The 25,593-nt window shown below is 49.5% G+C and overlaps 1 protein-coding gene across 2 annotated transcripts in view; it reads right to left on the bottom strand.

The window, feature by feature from the left end:
- LOC112104980 (cyclic AMP-dependent transcription factor ATF-6 alpha) overlaps window positions 1-23,584 on the bottom strand; it is a 362,675-nt gene extending 339,091 nt beyond the window's left edge. For both annotated transcript variants that reach the window (XM_026655320.1, XM_026655321.1), the window contains exons 1-5: window positions 23,480-23,584; window positions 22,722-22,798; window positions 7,899-7,986; window positions 7,482-7,573; window positions 2,547-2,658 (exon numbers count right to left, since the gene is read on the bottom strand). In XM_026655320.1, the coding sequence (XP_026511105.1) occupies window positions 2,547-2,658; window positions 7,482-7,573; window positions 7,899-7,986; window positions 22,722-22,798; window positions 23,480-23,552 (442 nt within the window). In that variant the 5' untranslated portion in view covers window positions 23,553-23,584. The remainder of the gene's footprint in view (window positions 1-2,546; window positions 2,659-7,481; window positions 7,574-7,898; window positions 7,987-22,721; window positions 22,799-23,479) is intronic.
- Window positions 23,585-25,593: the final 2,009 nt, after the last annotated feature.

Here is a 25,593-nt window from a genome sequence, read left to right as displayed (position 1 = left end):
CTGAACTGCAGTCAGGGCTGGCTCCAGGCACCAGCGAAGGAAGCAGGTGCTTGGGGTGGCCAATGGAAAGGGGCAGCACGTCCAGGTCTTCGGCGGCAATTCGGCGGCGGGTCCCTCAGTCCCTCTCTTCTTCTTTGAGCTGCTGCCGAAGTGCCGCCGAAGAGGAAGAGAGGGAGCGAAGGACCTGCACCGTCAAATTGCCACAGAAGCATAAAGTGGCATGATTGAGCAGCCGCCGAAGTACCAACGATCAGCTTTATCTTTTTTTTTTTTTCTTTCACTTCGCCACTTGGGGCGGCAAAAAAGCTGGAGCCGGCCCTGACTGCAGTCCAGCCTGTGTGTGAGGAGCCGGGGAGGGAGGGAAGTGGGGCCCGGGATGCAGGGAGGGGTCCTGCTGCCGCTGCTGCTCTGCTCTGAGTCTCCCCAGGGCGGCGCGGCGTTTCCCCGCTCGAGTGGGCTGTGCAGGGCGCTGCTGGGCTGGTCAGGGGGCGTGGATCCCGGCTCGCGCGCTGACAGGGCGAGTGGCTGGGCAGACCAAACCACCCCCTCCTGCCCCCGGAGCCAGCCCACTGCGCACCTCCCTCGCCTCAGCCCCGCGCTGCCTGCCCTGGGTGGGGAGAGGCAGAACCCGGCTCCGAGTGCCAGGGGACCCCCGCGGCTCGGGCACCTGGGGGGTCAGTGTCTGTCCTCTCGACTCTGCCTGCACGGGGCTGGGGAAGCAGCTGTCAGCGCCTGCCCCTCTCAGCCCTTGCACCCCCCCCATCCCACTCGCAGCCCCACTTGTACCTCCCCCCATCGTTCCTTCGCCACACCCCTTCCCCTTGTACTCTCCCTTCACCCGCACCTCTCCCCTTGTACCCTCCCCCAGCCCTCTCCTCCCACACCTCCCCCTTCCCCTGCACCTCTTCTCCCGCAACCCTGATACCCCCTCTCCTCCTCCACCCTCCTCCGCAAGCACATCACACCCCGCTTCTCTGCCAGTGTAGAGCCCCCAAGCACCCCCACACCCGCTCCTCTGCCTGAACCCTCTTTACTAGATCCCCATCACTTTCCAGGTACAAGGTTTGAGGGTTAGTCCCTATGTTTTCCATGTGCATTTGGAGCACTAAAGATGGGGTTGCGGGGGATGGAGGGGTGAGATTTATACTAAAGTGAAATAAAAATAGGAGAAACGGTTTGATCCCCACTGCAAGTGTAAACGGGATTGCTGTGGTGAACGAGGAGGTCACTTTGGGGGCGGGGGAGCCCAGGGCTGGGGCGGCAGGAGGTGCGGGTGGGGTGGGGGAAGAGAGAGCCCAGGGCTGGGGCAGCAGGGGGTGAGGGAGGGCACTGGTGGTGGTGGGGAGAGCCCAGGGCTGGGGGGCAGCCAAATTTTTTTTTGCTTGGAGCGGCAAAAAACCTAGAGCTGGCCCTGATCCCATCTAAGAGACTGTCCAACAAGATTTTTTTTCCTTCTAAAGCTCTCTCCAGCTAAAGGGAAAAAGAGCAAGAGATATTAAAACAAAAGCCTTACTTAATACTTTACATTTCAAATGCTTTAACTGTTTTTTCTTCTTTTCTTTATCTTTAATAAAAGGTCAAAAAGATTTTAAATGGTGTGTTTGCTACTGTACTAAGCATGGTGAGCTCTCTGTATACATAAGCATAGCCACACTAGGCCAGAACAATATTCCGACAATGGACATTGCTAGATGCTTCAGAGGGAGCAAATAGAACACAACAATCTATTAAGTGATCCATCCCCTGCCGTCCAGTTCCAGCATCTGGCAGTCAAAGATTTAGAGACACACAGAGCATGTCCCTGATCATCTTGGGTAATAGCCATTGACGGATCTATCCTCCATGAACTTCTCTCAATCTTTTTTGAACCCACACTTTTGACCTTCACAACATCCTCTGGCAATTAGTTCCACAGGTTGACTCTGCTTGTGTGAAGAAGTATTTCACTATGTTTTAAACCTGCTGCCTATTAATTTCATCAGGTGTCCCCTGGTTCTTGTGTTATGTGATGGGATAAATAGCACTTCCTTATTCACTTTCACCACACCATTCATGATTTTATAGACCTCTATCATATCTCGCTTGGACATCTCTTTTCTAAGCTGAACAGTCCCACTCTTTTTAGTCTCTCCTCAGATGGATGCTGTTCCATAGTTCTATTCATTTTTGCTGCCCTCCTCTATACTTTTTCGAATTCTCATATATCCTTTTTGAGATGGGGTGACCAGAACTGCACGCAATATTCAAGGTGTGGATGTACCTGGGATTTATATAGTGTATTATGATATTTTCTGTCTTATTATCTATCCTTTCCTAATGGTTCCTAACATTGTTAGCTTTTTTTTATGGTTGTTGCACACTGAGCAGATGTTTTCAGAAAACTATCCAGAATTACTCTGAACCCTGAACCTTGTTTAACACTGTTTAATATTGGACAGTGACTTGGTTATGTTAACACCTTTACCTCATATATTCCATTTAAATTAATACAACAGGCAATGATACATGTACCAACTGTGTGGTCAAAATAAGCAGATCACTCTTACCAGGCTGGTGTGCAGCACTGGAAGTGAGCTTTTTATCTTTCTGACTTCCAGATTTCTTGCTGTACAGAGAGAGAGGAGACATCTCGGAGCTGGTGCTGAAGTCCAAGTCTTCCTGTTGACAAAGAATATATAAAACAAATGACAAATCCTTCTCAGAACAGAAGAATGTGCTTACAAAAGCACTCAAATGCTGTCCGGATTCTGCTTTCAGATCTGTGCTACTGACCACAAATCTAATATTCCACTCTTCCTCTATTAATTATTTGTACTCCAGTAGTGTGCAAAGGCCCCAATCAAGATCTAGCCCCATTATGCTAGGGGTTCTATATATACATGAGATATACCTGAGGATTCTGAAGGCTAAGACAGATGATGGATGAGAGAGTGATGAAGAGACTTGCCCAAGTCACCAAGCATCTCAGTGACCAGGAACAGAACCCAGGTCTCCTGAGTCCAAGTCCAAGGCCACTGGACCATATGTAGGTAGTACTCCCAAGTACAGATTTCCCTGTGGGCCCCTGTGACTTCAATGGGAGCAGGCCCTATACAGCTCTCCAAAGTACAGAGCGCCCATGTAGAGAGAGCAGAACACAGGAGTCAGAATGATAGAATCTAGAGATCAAAAGATCAGTGCGTCCGTCCATCTCCTTGTTAACACAGGATTTAGTCTCCCTATAGAATACGAATAATATCCAACTGATAATTGAAACAAAGAGTCATTCAAGCTGGGCCTGAACTAAGTTGATCTGAAAAGCTGTTTCTCATTACCGAAGAAACCAAATCACAATGAATAGCTGCTTTAAAAAAGACAAAACAAAACAAAAAATTATTCTCTTAACATCCTCCAACCTCTCAAATGAGGCACATACTGGCACAGCATGCAGCCAGCATGCCTCATTGGTATGGCTAAGATTTAGTCATGGGTATTTTTAGTAAAAGTCATGGATAGGTCACAGACATTAAACAAAAATTTGCAGCTCCTGACCTGTCCATGACTTCTACTATAAATACCCCGGACTAAATCTTAGGTGTTCTGGGGACTCCGGAGGCACCGTTGCTCTGGAGGGGGGCCTCTGGGGTGATGCTACTACAGCTGGGGGAGGAAGGAGGTGTCCCTGGATCACAGCTACTGCAGCTTGGGGGGCCAAGCGGGGGGTTGGCCCGGGGCTGCCCCAGAAGCAAACGGTGTGGCTGGCCCTGGGGTCAGCCACACCAGCCACTGCAGAAGTCACGGAGGTCACAGAATCTGTGACTTCCATAACAGATTCGCAGCCTTACTCATTGGCAGCAAAGCAAATAATTCACATTGATGCTCTTCAGATGCCATAGGTGCCCAAACACTTCAATGCACAGCTCATCGTCCTAGCCTTATGGTACACACTTGTTTAAAGGATTAGGACCTAGCTACCTCAAAGACCACTTTATCCACTACCTTTCCCCTGTGTTGCACTGACTGCTTGTAAGTTCCTGGATGGAATTCAGACAGTTGCTTGTAATCTTGAAAGCCCTAAGGGTATGTCTATACTACCCACCGGATCAGCAGGCAGCGATCGATCCAGTGGGGGTCAATTTATTGCGTCTAGTCTAGACACAATAAATTGACCCCGAGTGCTCTACTGTCGACTCCTGTACTCTGCCTGCGCCTCTCGTGGCAGTGGAGTCGACGGGGGAGTGGCAGCAGTCGACTCACCGCAGTGAAGACACCACAGTGAGTAGATCTAAGTACGTCGACTTCCGCTACGTTATTCATGTAGCTGAAGCTGCGTAACTTAGGGGTAGGAGGGATAGCTCAGTGGTTTGAGCATTAGCCTGATAAACCCAGGGTTGTGAGTTCAATCCTTGAGGGGGCCACTTAGGGATCTGGGGCAAAATCAGTACTTGGTCCTGCTAGTGAAGGCAGGGGGCTGGACTCAATGACCTTTCAAGGTCCCTTCCAGTTCTAGGAGATAGATATCTCCATTAATTTATTTTTTTATTTAGATCGATCCCCCCGCCACCCCAACCCAGTGTAGACCAGGCCTTAATGATTTGAGGCCTAATTACTTGGGAGACTGCCTTTCTCCTCATGTCATGCTGGTACAGTTGCAATCAGCAGAGGCACCCAAGCTGCAGCTCCATCATTAAGTGAAAGGAAGCAGTTGACAGGAGTCCTCCATAAAGGTCTCTCAATTCCCTTCAGTCTGCCAGACCCTCAGTTTAACTTTGCTTTTAATGTGAAGGCTCATCCCTCTCCTCCCCAAATGCCCAGAAGGTGGTTTATGGGCTAGGGAGTTTTATGTGGACTCAGGATGTTTGTACACAGAGGGAAAAACAATCTGCTGTGATATTTATATGGATTTTTTAATTTTAAAATAAATTATAGTTATTGCAAGGACACGCAGGGCATGAGTTTGAATGATTTAAAAAAAAAAAACCACAAAAAAACCAATGTCCTTCAGTAATTACACCTCTACCCCGATATAACACGACCCGATATAACATGAATTCGGCTATAACGCGGTAAAGCAGAGCTACGGCGGGGCGGGGCTGCACGCTCCAGTGGATCAAAGCAAGTTCGATATAATACGGTTTCACCTATAACACGGTAAGATTTTTTGGCTCCCAGGGACAGCGTTATATCGGGGTAGAGGTGTATCCACATTAGCATTATGCTACTGGATAGACCCGAGTATCAGGCACAGACAACACTTTTGTCTGTGGCCCCGAAAGTCTCCAAACTTACCTTAACGGTGATGGTGTTCAGTTCTTTTTGTGTTGCACTTAAATACAGTGGAACTAAATGAAGTTTAGAAACAAGAGCACCTCTCCTTCCATCTGTAGGACTGGGGAGAAAGGAGGCAGCAGCTGTTGGAGGGGCAGGCCTACAGTGAGTGCTGTTGGTTTCAAGACAGGCAGTTGTACACATGCACAGCATAGTGTAAGGTCTGAGGCCTTTTGCTGCAGCCATATTAGGAGAGCAGCAGCCATGAGCCAAGAAACAGAAAGTAACATCCTCACATTTCTTCTAAATTATATCAAAACAGTGTAATATCAAAATGTTAAGGCGGCACCCCTCCTAATAGTACCTACCATCACCATATAAGCAAGGAATCTCTTAAGATGTTTAAAGAAAACTTTGCTTGATGGCATTCTGTCTGGCAAGGAATCACTTATCAACAGTTGTGATTGTAAAATCTATACTTCTACTGTTTTGCCTTTATGGTCCCTACTTCTCTACTGTTTATGTGTATGGTATCTATCTGGTTCTTTGATTGTTTCGGTCTCTTGCATAACTAATTTTGTAAGATTTAAATCAGCTAAGGTGGTGGGGTATGATTGGTTAAAGAATTGTTTCACAATATGTTAGGATTTGTCAGAGTTATTTTGTAATATTTTAGTGAAATGATTGGTTACAGTATAGCTAAGCAGGACTCGAGTTTCACTATAAACTCGGGTCCAAGAAGGAGTCCAGCTGGGAAAAGAATAAGAAGAAGGAAAGACCTGGAAGAAGAAGAACTCACCTCTTAAGATACAACCTAAGATCAGAGCTGCTAAGAATCCTCTGCACGACAGTGACGTGCAGCAACGAGAACCCAGACAAGACCAACCTTGCCTGGCCAACAGGGAAAGTCCACCTGCATGAACAGGATTGGTGAGCTTTGTATGCTTAGCGTGTGTATTCTGCTTGGTAATTGTTAATAAATAGAGGATAAGGATATTACTGTGTAAGGCTCTTTCACTGGTAAAAGGTCCTGCAAACCTGCAGAAGATTATGCCCTGAGCCCTAGGAACTGGGTAAGAGTAGGTGCCTTTCGCCCAGAGCCTTAGGAACTGGGAAAGGGTGGGGGTGCCTAAATCAAATGGGTTACACCTTGAGCCCTAGGAACTGGATAAAGGTGGATGCCCTAGAATGTGCGTGTAACAATAGGACACATCTACATGCTTCCACACCCCATGCTGTGTACATATATCCCCGTTTGTTTGGGTCACCCACAGTGGCAAGGAAAGAAAACACTTTATACAGGAGAATGTCAGAAGAAAAGTCAGTGTTTCAGGTGTAGGTATAACAAATTGCTTTCATTTATATTGTGAAATTGAGCAGAATTTAAGCTTAGATTGCTCCTTTCATTTGTATTTTCTATATGAACCTAGGGAGCCAGGGTGGCTTCCCTCCGAACCTGAGGGTAAAGAGCCACTCTCTCAGCCTAAGTGGGCAGGGCCAGGCCAAGCTTACTCCACCCCCCGGAAGAGGAGGGGTGGAACAGGAAGTACAAAGAGCAGGGCCCTTAACCCAGTCAGGGCAGCGCCAGGGAGGGAGGCAGACGCAGATGGCTGGCTGTTCCCTTCAGACCCTGCTGCCGTGCCTGGGGAGGCCCTGGATCAGGAGAAACCTGACCTGGAGGAAGGACTGGGGCTACCAGAACAGCCCACCGCCAAGTACCCGGAGGAACTGGAGGAGCCTGACGCAGAGGGGGAGCTGGAGCTGCCAGCAGCGGAGTACCCGGATGAGCCGGAGGGACTCGCTCGAGCAACCGGGTAGGAAGGAGCCCAGGGACAGAACTGCACAGTGCGGAGAGTCTATTTGGTCAGTGTGTTGCGGAAGGACCCCCGCTGACCCAATGGCAGGACCCTCGCCCCGCCACTGTCAGGGCCCTGGGCTGGAAATCGGTGGAGTTGGGTGGGCCTGCGTTCCCCTACCCTTGCCAGCCCGCCTCGGCTAGGGACTCTTGCCGGCGCTCCCCTGGCTGAGGGGCGTGCTAGGGACTCTTGCCTGTGCCCCTCCCTCCACTAATTCCCTAGTGACAGATGGCGTGACTCAGGCCGGCCAGTGAGGCAGTAGCTCCCCACCATCCCCTAGCGGCTCGGTGGGCCAACCGACACAGGTCACAATGAACCATAAGTCAGTTCATGCAACATAACTGCACAAACATAAGGCACCAAGACTTTACTACTTACAGGTACATGCTGCACTGAAGAGTCTGATAATGGTGAAGGGACTGAACAAATTGAAGTGGCTGGCGACTGAGGCTCTTCCTTCAAGTTTTCATCTGCAAGAGAGCGGTAAGTAGACTTTCACACTGCACAAACTTCTAACAGTAGGAGTTTAGCTCATGCAAGAAACATGCTGTTCTATTCCAAACATTAACTTCTGGAGTAAACCACACAAGTGAATGTAGTAAGACTACAGCAACTAAACAATCTGAGACTTGTAGGGGAGACCAAAACAGTAGCTATGTCCCATCCCAGGAAAATCAATGAAGTGATCTCTGTATACAAAAAAGCCTACTCCAGCAAGCAGTACCACTGAAGTCAATATCCCTAGTAGTCACTCTTTTAAGATAGTCATAGCTGAAACATGTGGCACGTAATTACCTATACAAGTATGGCTTGTCACATCCCAAGGGCCTGAATCCCAAGACATCAAGTCCAAATCGAAGTCGAGGTTATAAAGACTGTTTTCCTGTAGATGATAATTTAGCAAAAATAAGTTAGAGATGCAAAACAGAAAGTACTATATATTGCAACCACCAAGCACTACAGCTCTTAAGAAGGCAAAAGGATTTAGTCACCTCAATTTGCATGTTTCTGGTGGCATGGCAAGGCCACAAATATATATGAGAAGCCCTGAGAGAGGAGAGCTCTCAGTTAGATTTCACAAGGCAGGGTTTCCAACTAAACAGACTTAAGCTGGGGAGTTATTTGTGGCTTTAGTTCAAACCTAACCCTGACCTGAGTAAAGGGAAGTGAGAGTAAATATCATTACTACAATTATTTATACTCCAGTAATGCCTTATTAGTAATTATTTGTATTGCAGTAGCGTCTAGGGCAGGGGTGGGCAAACTACGGCCCGGGAGCCACATCCGGCCCTTCATACGTTTTAATCCGGCCCTCGAGCTCCTGCCGGGGAGCGGGATCCGGGGCTTGCCCTGCTCTGCGCATGCTGTGGCTCTGCACGGCTCCCGGAAGCAGCAGCATGTCCCCCCTCCGGCTCCTACGTGTAGGGGCAGTCAGGGGGCTCCATATGCTGCCCCCATCCCGAACGCTGGCTCTGCAGATCCCATTGGCCAGGAACCGCAGCCAATGGGAGCTGCAGGGGCAGCGCTTGTGGACGGGCAGCATGCAGAGCTGCCTGGCCGCGCCTCAGCATAGGAGTCAGAGGAGGGACACGCCACTGCTTCCAGGAGCTGCTTAAGGTGAGCGCCACCCGGAGCCTGCACCTCTGACCCCCTCCAGCACCCCAACCTCCTGTCCTAGCCCTGATTCCCCTCCTGCCCTCTGAGCCCCTCAGTCCCAGCCCAGAGCACCCTCCTGCACCCCCAACCCTTCATCCCCACCCCACCCCAGAGCCCTCATCTCCTCCTGCACCCCAAGCCCCAATTTTGTGAGCATGTATGGTGGGCCATACAATTTCCATACCCAGATGTGGCCCTCAGGCCAAAAAGTTTGCCCACCCCTGGTCTAGGGGGCCTAGGCAATGCAGCAAGTACTGTACAAACATGTAACAAATAACTCCTTCTTAATTATTTTTTGTAAGCTGTCACTATGGGGGGGGGGTTGCATTTTATTTCTCATCTTTAGAGTAAACTGATCTCTTCAATTCTGGGTACATGTCGTCAGGACCCTCCCCCTCCATCAGAGCAACGGCAGACAATCGATTTGTGCCTTTTTACCTGGGTTACCTGTGCAGACAACATACCACGGCAAGCATGGAGCCCACTCAGCTCAGCTCACCATCACCATGTGTCATCTGGGTGCCGGTAGACGTGGTACTGCATTGCTACACAGCAGCAGCTAATTGCCTTTTGGCAGTAGACGGTGCAGTATGACTGGTAGCCGTCATCGGCTATCTGGGTGCTGGCAAACGTGGGGCTGCATTGCTATACAGCAGCAGCTCCTTGCCTTTTGGCAGTAGATGGTGTATTACGACTGGTATCCATCGTCGTCGTATTCCTCAGTGAGTTCGGTCAGAGGCACCTGGGCAGACACGTTTTTGTCTCCTGGAGACTCAGTCCTGCCGGCAGTCCTATTGAACCGTCTTGACGATGATGGCTAGCAGTCGTAGTACAGCATCTTCTGCCAAGCAACCAGAAGATGCCGATGGCTATCAGTCATGCTGCACCGTCTGCTGCCAGCTTAAGATGTAAAAAATAGATGGACCAGATTTGTTCTGTGTTCATTTGCTTCCCCCTCCCTCCGTGAAATCAACGGCCTGCTAAACCCAGGGTTTTGAGTTCAAACTTTGGGGGGGCCATTCTGTGTGACAGTTGTTTGTGTTTCTCCCTGATGCAAAGCCACCTTTCTTGATTTTAATTCCCTGTAAGCCATGTCGTCACTCGCCCCTCCTCCGTCAGACAATAGTTTCGCGCCTGTTTTCAGCCCAGACGCCATAGCGCTGGGATCATGGAGCCCGCTCAGATCACCGCGGCAATTATGAGCACTATGAACACCACGCGCATTGTCCTGGAGTATATGCAGAGCCAGAACATGCCAAAGCAAAACCAGGCGAGGAGGCGATTGCAGCGCGGTGACGACAGTGATGAGGAAATTGACATGGACATAGACCTCTCACAAAGTACAGGTCCCAGCAATGTGCAAATCATGGTGTTACTGGGGCAGGTTCATGGCGTGGAACGCCGATTCTGGGCCCGGGAAACAAGCACAGACTGGTGGGACCGCATCGTGTTGCAGGTGTGGGACGATTCCCAGTGGCTACGAAACTTTCGCATGCGTAAGGGCACTTTCATGGAACTTTGTGAGTTGCTTTCCCCTGCCCTGAAGCGCCAGAATACCAAGATGAGAGCAGCCCTCACAGTTGAGAAGCGAGTGGCGATAGCCCTGTGGAAGCTTGCAACGCCAGACAGCTACCGGTCAGTCGGGAATCAATTTGGAGTGGGCAAATCTACTGTAGGGGCTGCTGTGATCCAAGTAGCCAACGCAATCAAAGACCTGCTGATATCAAGGGTAGTGACTCTGGGAAACGTGCAGGTCATAGTGGATGGCTTTGCTGCAATGGGATTCCCAAACTGTGGTGGGGCGATAGATGGAACCCATATCCCTATCTTGGCACCGGAGCACCAAGCCACGGAGTACATAAACCGCAAGGGGTACTTTTCAATGGTGCTGCAAGCCCTGGTGGATCACAAGGGACGTTTCACTAACATCAACGTGGGATGGCCGGGAAAGGTACATGATGCTCGCGTCTTCAGGAACTCTGGTCTGTTTCAAAAGCTGGAGGAAGGAACTTTCTTCCCAGACCAGAAAATAACCGTTGGGGATGTTGAAATGCCTATCGTTATCCTTGGGGACCCAGCCTACCCCTTAATGCCATGGCTCATGAAGCCGTACACAGGCAGTCTGGACAGTAGTCAGGACATGTTCAACTATAGGCTGAGCAAGTGCCGAATGGTGGTGGAATGTGAATTTGGACGTTTAAAAGCGCGCTGGCGCAGTTTACTGACTCGGATAGACCTCAGCGAAGCCAATATTCCAATTGTTATAGCTGCTTGCTGTGCGCTCCACAATATCTGTGAGAGTAAGGGGGAGACATTTATGGCGGGGTGGGAGGTTGAGGCAAATCGCCGGGCCACTGATTACGCGCAGCCAGACAGCAGGGCGCGGTGCGCATCAGAGAAGCTTTGAAAACCAGTTTTGTGAATGGCAAGGCTACGGTGTGAAACTTCTGTTTGTTTCTCCTTGATGAACCCTCCGCCACACACACACACCCCGGTTCACTCTACTTCCCTGTAAACTAACCACCCTCCCCTCCCCCCTTCGAGCACCGCTTGCAGAGTCATTGTTACTTCACATTCATGCATTCTTTATTAATTCATCACACAACTAGGGGGATAATTGCCAAGGTAGCCCGGGAGGGGTGGGAGAGGAGGGAAGGAAAAGGACACACTGCAGTTTAAAACTTTAACACTTATTGAAGGCCAGCCTTCTGATGCTTGGGCAATCATCTGGGGTGGAGTGACTGGGAGGCCGGAGGCCCCCCCACCACTATCTTGGGCATCTGGGTGAGGAGGCTATGGAACTTGGGGAGGAGGGCTATTGGTTACACAGGGGCTGTAGCGGCGGTCTCTGCTCCTGCTGCCTTTCCTGCAGCTCAACCATACGCTGGAGCATATCAGTTTGATGCTCCAGCAGCCGGAGCATCAACTCTTGCCTTCTGTCAGCAAGCTGATGCCACCTATCCTCTTCAGCCCGCCACTTGCTCTCTTCAGCCCGCCACCTCTCCTCTCATTCATATTGTGCTTTTTTGCACTCTGACATTGACTGCCTCCACGAATTCTGCTGTGCTCTGTCAGCGTGGGAGGACATCTGGAGCTCCGAGAACATATCATCCCGAGTCCGCCGTTTTCTCCTTCTAATCTTCACTAGCCTCTGTGAAGGAGAAACATTTGCTGCTGGTGGAGGAGACGGGAGAGGTGGTTAAAAAAAGACACATTTTAGAGAACAGTGGGTACACTCTTTCACGTTAAATTTTGCTGTTCACATTACACAGCACATGTGCTTTCGTTACAAGGTCGCATTTTTCCTCTTATATTGAGGGCCTGCCGGTTTGGTGTGAGAGATCACTCACGCAGTGCCAGGCAACAGATTTCGGCTTGCAGGCAGCCATGGTAAGCCACAGTCTTTTGGCTTTTTTAACCTTCTTAACACGTGGGAATGGTTTCAAACAATAGCGCCCTCATTTCCCATACCAAGCACCCATTGGGTTGGCCATTTAAAATGGGTTTGCAATGTAAAAGGAGGGGCTGCAGTTTCCGGGTTAACATGCAGCACAAACCCAACTACCCCCCCACACACACACACCCAATTCTCTGGGATGATCACTTCACCCCTCCCACCACCGCGTGGCTAACAGCGGGGAACATTTCTGTTCAGCCGAGCAGGAACCGGCACCTCTGAATGTCCCCTTAATAAAATCACCCCATTTCAACCAGGTGACCGTGAATGATATCACTCTCCTGAGAATAACAAAGAGAGATAAGAAATGGATGTTGTCTGCATGCCAGACCATACGCTGCCATGCTTTGTTATGCAATAATTCCAGACTACGTGCTACTGGCCTGGCGTGGTAAAGTGTCCTACCATGGCGGACGGGATAAGGCAGCCCTCCCCAGAAACCTTTTGCAAAGGCTTTGGGAGTACATGAAGGAGAGCTTTCTGGAGATGTCCCTGGAGGATTTCCGCTCCATCCCCATACACGTTAACAGACTTTTCCAGTAGCTGTACTGGCCGCGATTGCCAGGGCAAATTAATCATTAAACACGCTTGCTTTTAAACCATGTGTAATATTTACAAAGGTACACTCACCAGAGGTCCCTTGTGTGCCCTCAGGGTCTGGGAGCACGCTTTGGTGAGTTCGGGGGTTACTGGTTCCAGGTCCAGGGTGATAAACATATCCTGGCTGTTGGGGAAACCGGTTTCTCCGCTTCCTTGCTGTGAGCTATCTTCATTGTCTTCATCATCATCTTCCTCATACTCCGAACCCGCTTCCCTGTTGCGTGATTCTCCACTGATGGAGTCAAAGCACACGGTTGGGGTAGTGGTGGCTGCACCCCCTAGCATGGCATGCAGCTCCACGTAGAAGCGGCATGTTTGCGGCTCTGCCCCAGACCTTCCGTTTGCCTCTCTGGCTTTGTGGTAGACTTGCCTTAGCTCCTTAATTTTCACGCGGCACTGCTGTGCGTCCCTGTTATGGCCTCTGTCCTTCATGGCCTTTGAGACTTTTTCTAATATTTTGCCATTTCGTTTACTGCTACGGAGTTCAGCTAGCACTGATTCGTCTCCCCATATGGCGAGCAGATCCCGTACCTCCCGTTCTATCCATGCTGGAGCTCTTTTGCGATCCTGGGACTCCATCATGGTTACCTGTGCTGATGAGCTCTGCGTGGTCACCTGTGCTCTCCACGCTGGGCAAACAGGAAATGAAATTCAAAAGTTCGCGGGGCTTTTCCTGTCTACCTGATCAGTGCATCTGAGTTGAGAGAGCTGTCCAGAGCGGTCACAATGAAGCACTGTGGGATAGCTCCCGGAGGCCAATAACGTCGAATTCCGTCCACACTACCCCAAATCCGACCCGCAAAGGCCGATTTTAGCGCTAATCCCCTCGTTGGCGGTGGAGTAAAAAAACCGGTTTAAAGGGCCCTTTAAGTTGAAAAAAAGGGCTTCGTCGTGTGGACGTGTCCAGGCTTAATTCAATTTAACGCTGCTAAATTCGACCTAAACTCGTAGTGTAGACCAGGCCTTAGAGAAGTACCCTAGCTGGAGCCTTCCAATGCAGTAGCTGGGTATAATTTTGGGTTTACATTCCGGAGGGGGGTGTGCCTGAGTAGCTGGGAAGTACCCTAGCTGGAGCCTTCCAATGCAGTAGCTGGTCAAAACGTCTGTATGTATCTGCAGCTGGGTGTGTCTCTACCTGCATGTGTGCTGGTGAAAGTGAAGGCTGGAGCCTGGATAGAGCTTGGCAGCTTGTCACAGAAGTACAGTGTAAACGGGAGCCCAGGCTGGTGGGACCGGGGGGCTCAGTGGTACCCCAGTTCCAGGTGGCACCCCGGAGGGAACCTGTCACAGTGGTGCAGCGAGCAGGGTCATATGCACAGCTTGTTACTCTGAGTGAGATTGGCACTTCATACACTGGTGGTGATTTTAAGTGAGATTTAAGTGTCCTGGCTAGAGATCAGTCAAAGAGGTTACCAGTTTGTTATTTTCTCTTTGCTTATTTCGGGCAAGGGAAGTAAGGACAGGAAAGCAGGAAAATGAGTGAAAGTAAAACTAGTAAGAAGCTGGAACTATACAGATTGCAGGCAGAAGAGAAGAAGAAAGAACACAAAAGACATATGGAATTTAAACAAATGGCAATTAATGCGCCAGAAGCTGAACACCGAAGAACCATAGAAGCAGAGAATGCCAGGCAAGAAGCTGCACACCAAAGGGCCCTAGAACTGCAAGCCAAAGAAATGGAGGCAAAAGAAAGGGAGAGAAAGCATCAACTGAACTTGATAGAGAAGCAGAACCAGAACCCCCATGCAGCAGAGAGCTCCACCTCTTCAAAATCCACAAATGGTAATGGTTGTGTCCTGCATGCAGCAAGACAGGGGACATGGCTGAATATTTCATCACCTTTGAGAGGCTATGTGTACTCCATGAAATTCCTGAAGACCAAAAGTTGCCCACTTTGATTGCAAAGTTGTCTGGGAGAGCTCTGGATATGTTCAATAAAGATTCCAATTAGAGATGCTTCAGATTATAGTAAATTCAAGGATATGGTTTTAAAACCGTTACAGATTACATCTGAAACATATAGAGTAAAATTTAGAAGCCTTAAGAGGGGGGGCTGGGATGAGTAATGTGGCATATGTAAACCAGATGAAAGATTTGATGGATAAGTGGATAAGGGGTGTAGTAGGAAGAGGGCCTGAAACATAAGCCCATGTATCAGAGACCTGAAGCCTGAGCTAAAGTAGTCAAAACTTTGCTGATATAAAGCAAAGTTAAGTTGTGAGCAAGAGGCAGGCCCTGCTCACAGAATCTGGCAAGAACAGGGCTGATATTGCAGAAACGCACATTCCTAAGTAGTGCTAGGCAAAAGACTATATAGACAAACACAGTCCAGAAAGGTGGTACCAGAACACCTCGATATCAGCACATTCCCCAAAGATAACAGGAACACACTGACCCATCGTAAAGATGAGGTCAGGATGACAGAATGATGGATAAAGATGTTTTGATCAAAGCAACATGTACAAGGTAATGGGTGGCACGTAGACATGTCGGGGTAATGTAGAACTTGTTTGTATCTGTGTATAAAGATGTATCTCAGAGGGAGTGTCTTTGTCTGGCCGAGGGGATAGTGGAAAGTCCCACCACTAACTGAGCTAGTCGATTGCAACGGACATACTTGTGTTAGTGTACCTGTAACCATTGAGCCGGGGCATTAGGACGGTGCTTCAATGACAATAAACCTGACCATGTGCCTTCGCTATGAACCAAGTCTGTGGATTTATTGGGCAGTTTGATCAGATGTATGTATCTGCCCAGAGTCAGTACAGCACGCAGAGAGAACACACACGCAGCCAAACATCTAATGACAAGGGGGAAAGGTATTACAAGCTTTGAAGAAATGTGTGATCTCATTGCTCAGGAACATTTCCTGAGTATATGAAGTGATGATGTAAAACAGTGTTTATGGGATAAAAAGGTGAAAACTGTTGATGAACTTGCTACTCTGGCTGATGAATTTGAGCAGACACAAGCGTCTATTAGAAATAAATCACAGGCAGAGTCGTTAAAACCTGGGGGGAAGCAGGGTTCCCATTTCACCCCAGGAAAGAGGGTGGATGGGAGGCTGGACGTTCACCTCCCCAAATCCATTCCCCTAGTCCTTGTCCTAAATCTCCTGTAAAAACAGAAGAGCCCAGAAGGTGTTATCATTGTAATTCCACTGAGCCCCTGAGGAATAAATCCCCTGTGTTGGGTGGGAAAAGGCAGCAAGCAACTCATAGGAATGCTGCTACCCAGAGCACAGAGGCACCTCAGGCAATTGCCACTTATTATACAAGGTTTGTAAAAATAGCCTCTGCCCAGCCAGGCAGTAAGCACATAAAGGCTGTCAAAATTAATGGCAAGGAACACCTTGGGTGGAGGGACACAGGTGCAGAAATTTCTGTGGTTAGGAGAAGCATTGTTCAGGAAAATGACATTCTGCCAGGACAGATGGCAGAGCTTTTGTTAGTAGGAGGTCACAAAATCCTTGTGCCTTTGGCTAAAGTGCACATAGAAACTGAGGATTTGAAAGCTGAATTGACTGTGGCAGCAGTACCTACTAACCTATCACAATTGTTACTGGGGAATGATTTTTTCAATGTAGCTCGGGCTGTCTGCAGCAAGGAGGAATACCGTGCTGAAACCCCAGAGGAAAAAGATAAAGTCCCAGAAACTGCTGAAGGAATGGGAGAGCATCTCTTTAATGCCTCTGCAGCAGTAGAAAACAGTATGCTACCAGGGGTGGGTGTGGTTGAGACCAGCTCCTGCTGCCCAGTGGCTAAAGACAGCCTTTCCTCTAGCGGGAAGGGGTGCATATTACCTGTCAGTGAGAAGACTGTCCAGGTTGCTGGCTGCCAGCAGGTTGCAGCTAGGCAAGGGGCAGACCTCACTCTAGGGTGCATAGGAAGATGCATCCTAGAGGGAAGCCCAGAGAAGGGTGATGGAATCCTAGAGAACACGGAGGTGGGTGAGGGTTCCATGGACTCTGTAGCTGGAGGTAAACCCAATTCAAAGAGGGAGGAGGGTGTAGTGCTTGCCAGAGAAAGGATTGTTCTGTTAGCTGTGAGCCCTTCACAGCTGAACAGGGGACAGCTCCCACTCTAAAGCGCACAGAGGTGTGTCTTAGGCCTTGTCTACACTATAAAGTTTTGTCGACAAAAGTGATGTCGACACTCAAAAATCGACATAACATTCAGAATGTCATGTTCACACTCACTCCCTCTGTTGACAGAGCGCATCCACAGTGGGATCGTGGCACATCTTGGGACTGGGCCCAACGTCCTGTGATGCATTGTTTTCTGTCCCAGCACTCCATGGGCTTCCGGCTTTCTTTCGCTGCATTTTTGCAACAGCCTTTCTTTGCTGTGCACCTGTGTGAGAAGGGATAGATCCCACACTGCTCTTGTGTGCTGTTAACTGTCATGAAGACATCGTGGATGGCAGTGCAGTTAATTGTGAACTTCCTAAAGGAAGAAGACTCGCAGGCACATGACATGTTGCGTGAAATGGATAGGAACAACTTTAGATTGCTTTTGGCATTCACAGAACAGCTACATAGGGTTGATTGTCGCTTTTGAGCTCGGGAAACAAGCATTGAATGATGGGATCGTATCGTGATGCAGGCGTGGGATGAAGAGCAGTGGCTATCCAGAACTTTCGGATGCAGAAAGTCACCTTTCTGGAACTGTGTGTGGCGCTCACCTGGCAAGGATACCAGAATGAGTGTCCTCTATTGATAGAGAAGCATGTGGCAATTGCTGTGTGGAAACTGGCAACTCCAGACTGCTACCGGTCAGTCACGAATCAATTTGGAGTGGGGAAGTTGACCGGTGGGGCTGCGTTAATGCAAGTGTGCAGGGCAATATATCACATCCTGTTACGAAGGACCGTGACTCTGGGAAATGTGCATGAAATAGTTGACAGCTTTGCAGAAATGGGTTTCCCTAACTGTGGAAGGGCAATTTTGGCACCAGACCACCTTGCGACGGAGTACATCAATAGAAAGGGGTACTTCTCCATGGCGTTGTAGGTGCCTGTGGATCACCGTGGGCATTTCACGGACATCAACACAAGGTGGTCTGAGAACATGCATGATGCACACATCTTCAGGAACACCGGCCTGTACAGAAAGCTACAAGCAGGGACTTTCTTTCCAAACCAGACGATTACAATGGGGGATGTTGAAATGCCCATAGTGATCCTGGGAGACCTGGCGTACCCCTTACAGCCATGGCTCATGAAACCTTACACAGGACACCTGGACAGCAGTAAGGAGTGGTTCAACAACAGGCTGAGTAGGTGCTGGATGACAGTTGAACGTGCCTTTGGAAGATTAAAGGCGTGCTGGCGATGCCTTTATGGCAGGTTAGACCTTAATGAGGATAATATTCCCGTGGCCATAGCCGTGTGCTGTACGTTGCATCATCTTTGTGAAGCTATGGGTGAAAGGTTTGCTCAGGGGTGGAGTGTTGAGGCAGACTGCTTGACTACTGATTTTGAGCAGCCAGATACCAGGGCTATCAGAGGAGCCCAGAGCAGACAATTTGAATCAGGCAGGCTTTGAGGCAACACTTTGAAAATGAGAACCATTAACGTATATCTCCGTGTTTGGTACTTTAGTGTTACATTACATGTAGTTTTCCTAGGAAGCAGTAGTGATATTTGGGGCCTTATATTCCAGTAAGCAAATGATTAAAATACCTGTGCATGTATTGGTAGTGCCTGCAATCTCAATTTGTAGGAAACAAATAAAGATGAGTTACCCTTCAAAAACTTTGCTTTTATTGCACAAGAAACAGCAAACACAAACACACAAAGATGCTTGGTGGGAAAGGAGGAACCAGGGAAGGGCAGACTTTAACAGCTGTGTATAGGTTCAGCTATCATTGTGAAAGTTGTCCGAGAGGGTGGAGTGAAGGGGAAACTGAGAAGTCCCGGAAAGTGGAAAGGAACGTGCGGGTGGAGTTTGGGGGGGGGAGGGCATGGGAAAAGAGTTCTGAATGTGCTGCAGGAGAGGGCAGGCATAGATCTGCTCAGTCTACAGCATTATTAAGGACTTCAGCATCCACATTTGCTCCTCCATTACTTTAATCATCTGCTCAATTGCATCCTTAAACTCCTGATTCTTTTTTCTGTCCTGCCGTTCGGCTTCCCAGAACTCCTTGCGTTCCCTTTTCTCTACACTGGAGCAGTGCATTACCTCCTGGAACATGTCTTCTTTGCTGCATCTTGGGCACTTTTTTTATCTGGTGGAGAAGCTCGGCCGGGATGTGTGGGGTGTTCCTGAAGGCCACATCTGCCGAAGCACAAGGGACAATGCACAGAAGCGGGATTGTTAAATTCACACACAGCACTGAAACATTTCACTTAAATGCACCTTTTGAAACATTGCCATCACTTTCTCACTGACCCTTGGCAGGCACACATCTCTTCAAACACCCAAAGCATGGTGAGTGGTGGCGGGTGAGCGGAGGGGGGGGTGGGGTGCTTCACATGGGGAAAAGAGCACACACTCTAGAAGGGTCGTGGTGCAGCATGCTAGGGGAAAAATTCTCCCACACTTTTCCACAGGTGAGGGTCATTCTAGCAGATCTCACTGCTAAGGGTAAGCAGGGAAACAAGGGCACATCTACTCCATGCTTGTGGCTTCTGCCCTGCTCCCTATGCTACTCACCTATGTGATGCTTTGGTCCCTGCACAATTGGTTGCCAAATGGCGCAGGAAAGTTTCCTACAATGTGGGAAGGAATAAAGTTGCTCTGCCACGGAACCTTCGGCAGAGGATTAAAGAGTACCTCGAGGAAACTTTCCTGGAGATCTCTCTGGAGAATTCTGGTGAGATCTTGGCATGCATCAACACCCTGTTCCGCCGTACGATTAGCTACACAGGGAAATGTCTGTCTCTCAGAAACAGCCAGCCTTCCACATTTCTATACCCCAAACCCACCTCTGCACTACACAAACCACAATCATTTACCAGGCATCTCCTCTCCTGCTTCTTGCTTGCTGGAGAGCAACTGCTGAGACTGGTAAGACACCTCTAGAGTGGAGAAAAGTTCCTGGCTGCCTGCCCCACTCGGCGACCCCACCAGGAGCTGCACATCGTCGTCTAACTCCACCTCTTCATCAATAAATTCATCCTCCATGTTAGGTCCTCTTTCCGTCACCTCCAGGCCCGCCGAAGTATCCATGGGGCTCTTGATGGTGGAGGTGGGGTCGTCACCAAGGATGGCGTCCAGCTCCTTATAGAACCAGCAGGTCTTAGGTGAAGCACCGGAGTGACAGTTTGCCTCCGTCGCCTTATGGCACGCCTGCCTCAGCTCCTTTATCTTCGCTCTGCACTGCAGTGTGCTCCGATTTTAACCCTTTTCGCACAAGCCTCGAGACATATGGCCGTAGGTATCCCAATTCCTACGGCTCAAGAGCAGCTGTGACTGCACAGCCTCCTCTCCCCATATACTGATCAAATCCAACAGCTCCGCACTTGTCCAAGTGGGAGAGCATTTAGTGCAATAACCCACCATGGTCACCTGGGAAAATGCGATGAGACCTCTCCATGCCAAGCCAGCAGGAAATTGAATTTCAAAAATTCCTGGGGCTTCTAAGGGGGAGGGGCAGATGGCTGTTTACCTGGCTGCAGGGCAGTGGAGTTCAGACTGCTGACCATAGCGATCACGATGGGCATTGTGGGACATCTCCTGGAAGCCAATTAAAGCAACGAAATCAAGCGTGATGTCTACATTGGCACTTTGTCGAGAAAAATTTAGAGGGAAAAGACGCACGTCTCTCGTTGGGGTGGTTGTATTTTGTCGCCAAAACCAGGCATTTTTCCTGATAAAAGTCACATTGCAGTGTGTACGCATTCACTATTTGGTCGACAAAAGACAGTTTCTGTCAACAAAACTTGGTAGTATAGACAAGGCCTTAGAAAGGGGCCCAGAGAAGGAAGCTGAGAAGGAATCTGGGGCAGTACAGGAATGTCTCTTCACTGATTACAGGGGAGGGTTTGCCCAGGACAGATTTGCTGGGTCGGCGTCTGGGCTCCCAGGCACCCAACCTGGGGCTCAGGTTTTAAGAGGGAACTGTGTAACTGACCTCTAGGAGGGGAGCAGTCATACAACTGACCTCTTGGGGACAGAGAAGGGGTGACAGAGGCTATCCCAATCCAGGCCCCACTTTTGCAAAATGCTGCTCCCGATGTACTTGTGGAAATTAACTCTGTCTCTTTAAGACAGGATGGGAATCCTACTAAAGACTTATAAGGCAATTCAGATTGCTCAGTATGAGTGACCTGGTGTCATTACCTACTGCCCCCCATCTTTAAAATCTTCAGACTATCAGCAATGATTTAATATCTTCCAAGTCACTGACATAAAACATTAAATTGCATTATGTCAGGAACCAATCCCTGTGGGATGCTGTTGAAACACATGCATTTGATGATGATTCCTTATTAAACAATTATGTTTTGAGATCTCATTTAGACAGTTTTTAATCCATTTAATATGTGGTTTATTGAACTTGTATGATACTAATTTCCTCTTCAAAGAATCATGCTGTATTTAAGTCAAATGACTTACAGAAATCACATCATATTAGGTCACAGTTACCTTTGCTGACCAGACTTGTAATCTCATAAAACAGTATCAAGTTCATTTGACAGGAATTATTTTCCACATAACCATGTTGGCTGGCATTAACTATACTACTATCCTTCAGGTTCTATAGGGAGAAAGTCAAGCATGCATCATTTCATAACTTCGTCCAGGATCAGTGTCAGGCTAGCAGGCCTGTAATTACCATCTTCTTTACACTTTTTGCCTATTAATATAACACTAGCTTTCTTCCAGTCATCTGGAACTTCCCCCGTATTCCAAGATTTATTCAATCAAATATAATTTGTGCTATTATTTTCCACTATCCATATATTCTGTATCTCTGTATTTGTTACTGGACCTTTGAAATAAATATTTTAACCATTTTTATATATATGCGCCGTTTTCTACTGCTGTTTATCAAATTGTTCCACTGCATAGAATGTCTTTTTCTCTTGTTAAAAAGATACCTTAGGACATTCTATACAAAAAACTATGTTAAAAGAATGTTAACATTATAATACATGCAGAATATCGAGGATAAAAATAAACATTAAACAAGTGCCTTTTTTCTTTTCTGTCATTCAGTCTGTACACTGAGTGAAACAAGGGGCCCGTGAAAATAAGAATAGTCTACCACATAATTAAAAATTGCATAGCAATGCATTCACACAAAGGGACACAGGTACCATTCACTTTGGCATCTTCTAACTTTTGAGTGCTTCACTTTGCAAACTTAACATAGGCCTGGTCTACACTAACCCCCCCACTTCGGACTAAGGTACGCAAATTCAGCTACGTTAAAAACGTAGCTGAATTCGAAGTACCTTAGTCCGAACTTACCGCGGTCCAGACGCGGCAGGAAGGCTCCCCCGTCGATGCTGCGTACTCCGCTCGCCGAGCTGGAGTACCAGCGTCGACGGCGAGCACTTCCGGGATCGATCCGGGATCGATTTATCGCGTCTTAACCAGACGCGATAAATCGAACTCAGAAAACCGATTGCTTACATCCGGACCCGGATGTAAGTGAAGACGTACCCATAGTGTTTTGTACCTGAAAGGGGCTGTTACCCCTGCTCTGCTCCTGAGGCTCTGTTTAGGCAACAAATTATTAGACAACCAAATGCACATCCTATCCTATCCTATCTCCTAGAACTGGAAGGGACCTTGAAAGGTCATCGAGTCCAGCCCCCTGCCTTCACTAGCAGGACCAAGTTCTGATTTTGCCCCAGATCCCTAAGTGGCCCCCTCAAGGATTGAACTCATAACCCTGGGTTTAACAGGCCAATGCTCAAACCACTGAGCTATCCCTCCCCCCAAAGCTACTCACATAAATCTCATTATCCACATCCAGCTGTATTTCATCTGTGTCAACCAGGTCACTGAGCTCATCAAAGAGGGCAGACTCTAAAGGCAAAGCAAACAAAGTGGTACATCAGCATATCCTAAAAGTTAAAGATGGGAGTTTCAAAGGAGCTGAACCGGTAAATTCAATGGGATTCAATGTTAGACTGGAATTTTCAGCCTAAAAATTTAGGGTAAGGCAGTATTTGTACTACAGTACTGTACCAGCCACAGGAGAGTGGCAGATCAGATGTTCATATTGTAAACCTCACCCATGCAGACTCTGTGGATATTAAGGCCCCAATTCAGCAAACACGTCAATGAGTAAGCTTACACGCCCAGGCAGTTCCATCAGTGTCACACGCAAAGTGTTTGCAGGACTGGGACAGGGGTTCATAGGATCTCACAACGAGTCCACATGTCTAAAACACCCCACAGGCACCCTTAACTCTGCCAGCGCCACTCCACCCGGATCCCAATTCCAGGCAGCACGACTAGCCACGCGGCCCTGTCAGCGCCCAGCTAGCCCAGGCTCTGAGACTTGCCCGAGAGGCCCAGCGGCCGCGCGGGGAACGAGAGCCAGCAAGGCCTCTCGCCAGGAGTCCGCGCTGCCTGCCCCACGCCCCGGGGCGGGAGCAGCCAGACCCGGCAGCGGGGACACAGCTGGGCTTGCGCCCCTCCCCGCCAATGCCCCTCACAGCTCCCGCCCCACCCGCTCAGAAGGACGCTCCGCGCCTGGCTCACCCCAGTCGGGTCCGACCCCGGGTGCCAGCAGCCCCGGCTCTGCGGTGCCCTGTTCAACCTCCCCCGCCGCCATCTCCCTTCAGTCCTAAACACACGTCTCCTAGCTCAGCGCAATGCACCGCCCTGCTACGATGGCCGGGAGAGGACACGGGGCCCGGCGGGGCGGGGCCAGCGCCCTGTCTCTGAGCCAGCTGGGACAGTGTCAGCCGCAGGAGCGCTCTGAGCCCGGCTCGCCTCAGGTAGCTGGGGACAAACACTCCGAGGGCGGGCAACGCTGCATGTGCCCAATGGGGCGGGGGTTCTCGCGGGGTCCGGCTTCAGCTGCCCAATGGGGTGGGGTCTGGGATCCGGGTTCAGGTGACCCATGGGGCAGGGGCTCAGGTGGAGTTCGGGTTCAGCAGTAGCGCCATTTCGGGGGGGCAGCCGTGATTCCAAAGGCTACTTGGGCACCTGAAAACTCTTATCTTTTTTGCAGATAACTTAGATACAGTGCTCCTGTCAGATAATAATTTCTAATTCCTATATAAAGAAAAAATTAAATAAATATTAGACCCACTCAGCTCTAATGCTAACTGTCAAGCTATTAAAAAAATTGTGCTGTTAAACAATAATAGAATACCATTTATATAAATATTTTTGGATGGAGCTATCAGGGGGAAAATGGGGTTGGTATGAATTGTATTAAAAGGTTCCAAACTCTGTGTCGTAATCCACAGACTTCCATACCACAGGCTCTTCAGTCTCAGACCTGGTCTACACTAACCCCCCAATTCGAACTAAGGTACGCAACTTCAGCTACGTGAATAACGTAGCTGAAGTCGACATACCTTACTTGGAACTTACCGCGGTTCAGACGCGGTCCACACGCGGCAGGCAGGCTCCCCATCGACTCCGCGGTACTCCTCTCGCCGAGCTGGAGTACCGCAGTCGACGGCGAGCACTTCCGGGATCGATTTATCGCGTCCAGACCAGACGCGATAAATCGAACCCGGAACTTCGATTGCCAGCCGTCGAACTACCGCGTAAGTATAGACAAGGCCTCACCTACTGAACTAGAGGCTAAAGGCAAGGCTCCCTTTTCCCCATTATTATGATTTAATCTAGGACTCACTAAGCCTTGTGACAGTTGCATTTGCTTTCTGTAACCAGGGGTAGCACAGCTGTCCGAGCTGCTCCCTGGAGAGGAAGCACACCATAGGCACCAACTTTCCCCAGTGCCGGTGGGTGCGCATGCCCCCCCCCCCCCCCCGCCACGACTCCACCATTTCCCCGCCCCTGCCCCACCCCCATTCCAACCCCTTCCCCAAATCCCTGCCCCGGCCCTGCCTCTTCCCCTAGCGCGCTGCGTTCCCCACCTCCCCCCTCCCTCCCAGCGCTTGCCGCGCGAAACAGCTATTTTGCGGCACAAGCACTGGGAGCTAGGGGGCAAAAGCGGGCACGTGGCGCGCTCAGGGGAGGAGACGGAGGTGAGCTGGGGCAGGGGGGCAGGACAGGGAGCTACCAATTTTTCCACAGAGTCAGCTGCAGGCTGGTGTTCAAGACCAGCGATGTTCCACACAAAGAGTATGTCTATACTGCAATCAGAGGAGAGATTGCAACATGTGTATACAGACATACCTGAGCTGGCTTTGATTGAGCTCAATGGGAATGTTTACACAGCAACTAGATATCTGCGCCTGGCCCGTGTCAGTCAACTTGGGCTCCTGGAGCTCAGGCTGCAGGGTTATTTGATTGCTGTGTAGACTTCCAGGCTTGGGCTGGAGCCCGATCTACACGTCACACTTCTGATTGCAGTGCAGACAGACCTTAAGACCAGGGCCGGTGCTACCATTAAGGCAAACTAGGCGGTTGCCTAGGGCGCCAAGATTTGGGGGCGCCAAAAAGCAGTGCCCCCAATTTTTTTTACAGCGTTCCTACGCCCCCTCCCTGAGCACGCGGTCGCCGCTCCACTTCTCTCGCCTCCCAGGCTTGCAGCGCCAATCAGCTGTTTGGCGCCACAAGCCTGGGAGGGGAGGAGAATTAGAGCAGAGCGGCATGCTCAGGGAGGAGGCGGAGCAGAGGTGAGCTGGGGTGGGGAGCTGCTGCACGGCTCCCCGGGCCGGGGGGGGGGGGGG

This window comes from Terrapene carolina, unplaced genomic scaffold (genome assembly GCF_002925995.2).
Source record: "Terrapene carolina triunguis isolate 2854851 unplaced genomic scaffold, T_m_triunguis-2.0 Scaffold210, whole genome shotgun sequence".
Classification (NCBI taxonomy): domain Eukaryota; kingdom Metazoa; phylum Chordata; order Testudines; family Emydidae; genus Terrapene; species Terrapene triunguis.
The sequence above is the reverse complement of the archived record's forward strand: the minus strand, read 5'-3'. Positions and strand labels throughout refer to the sequence as shown.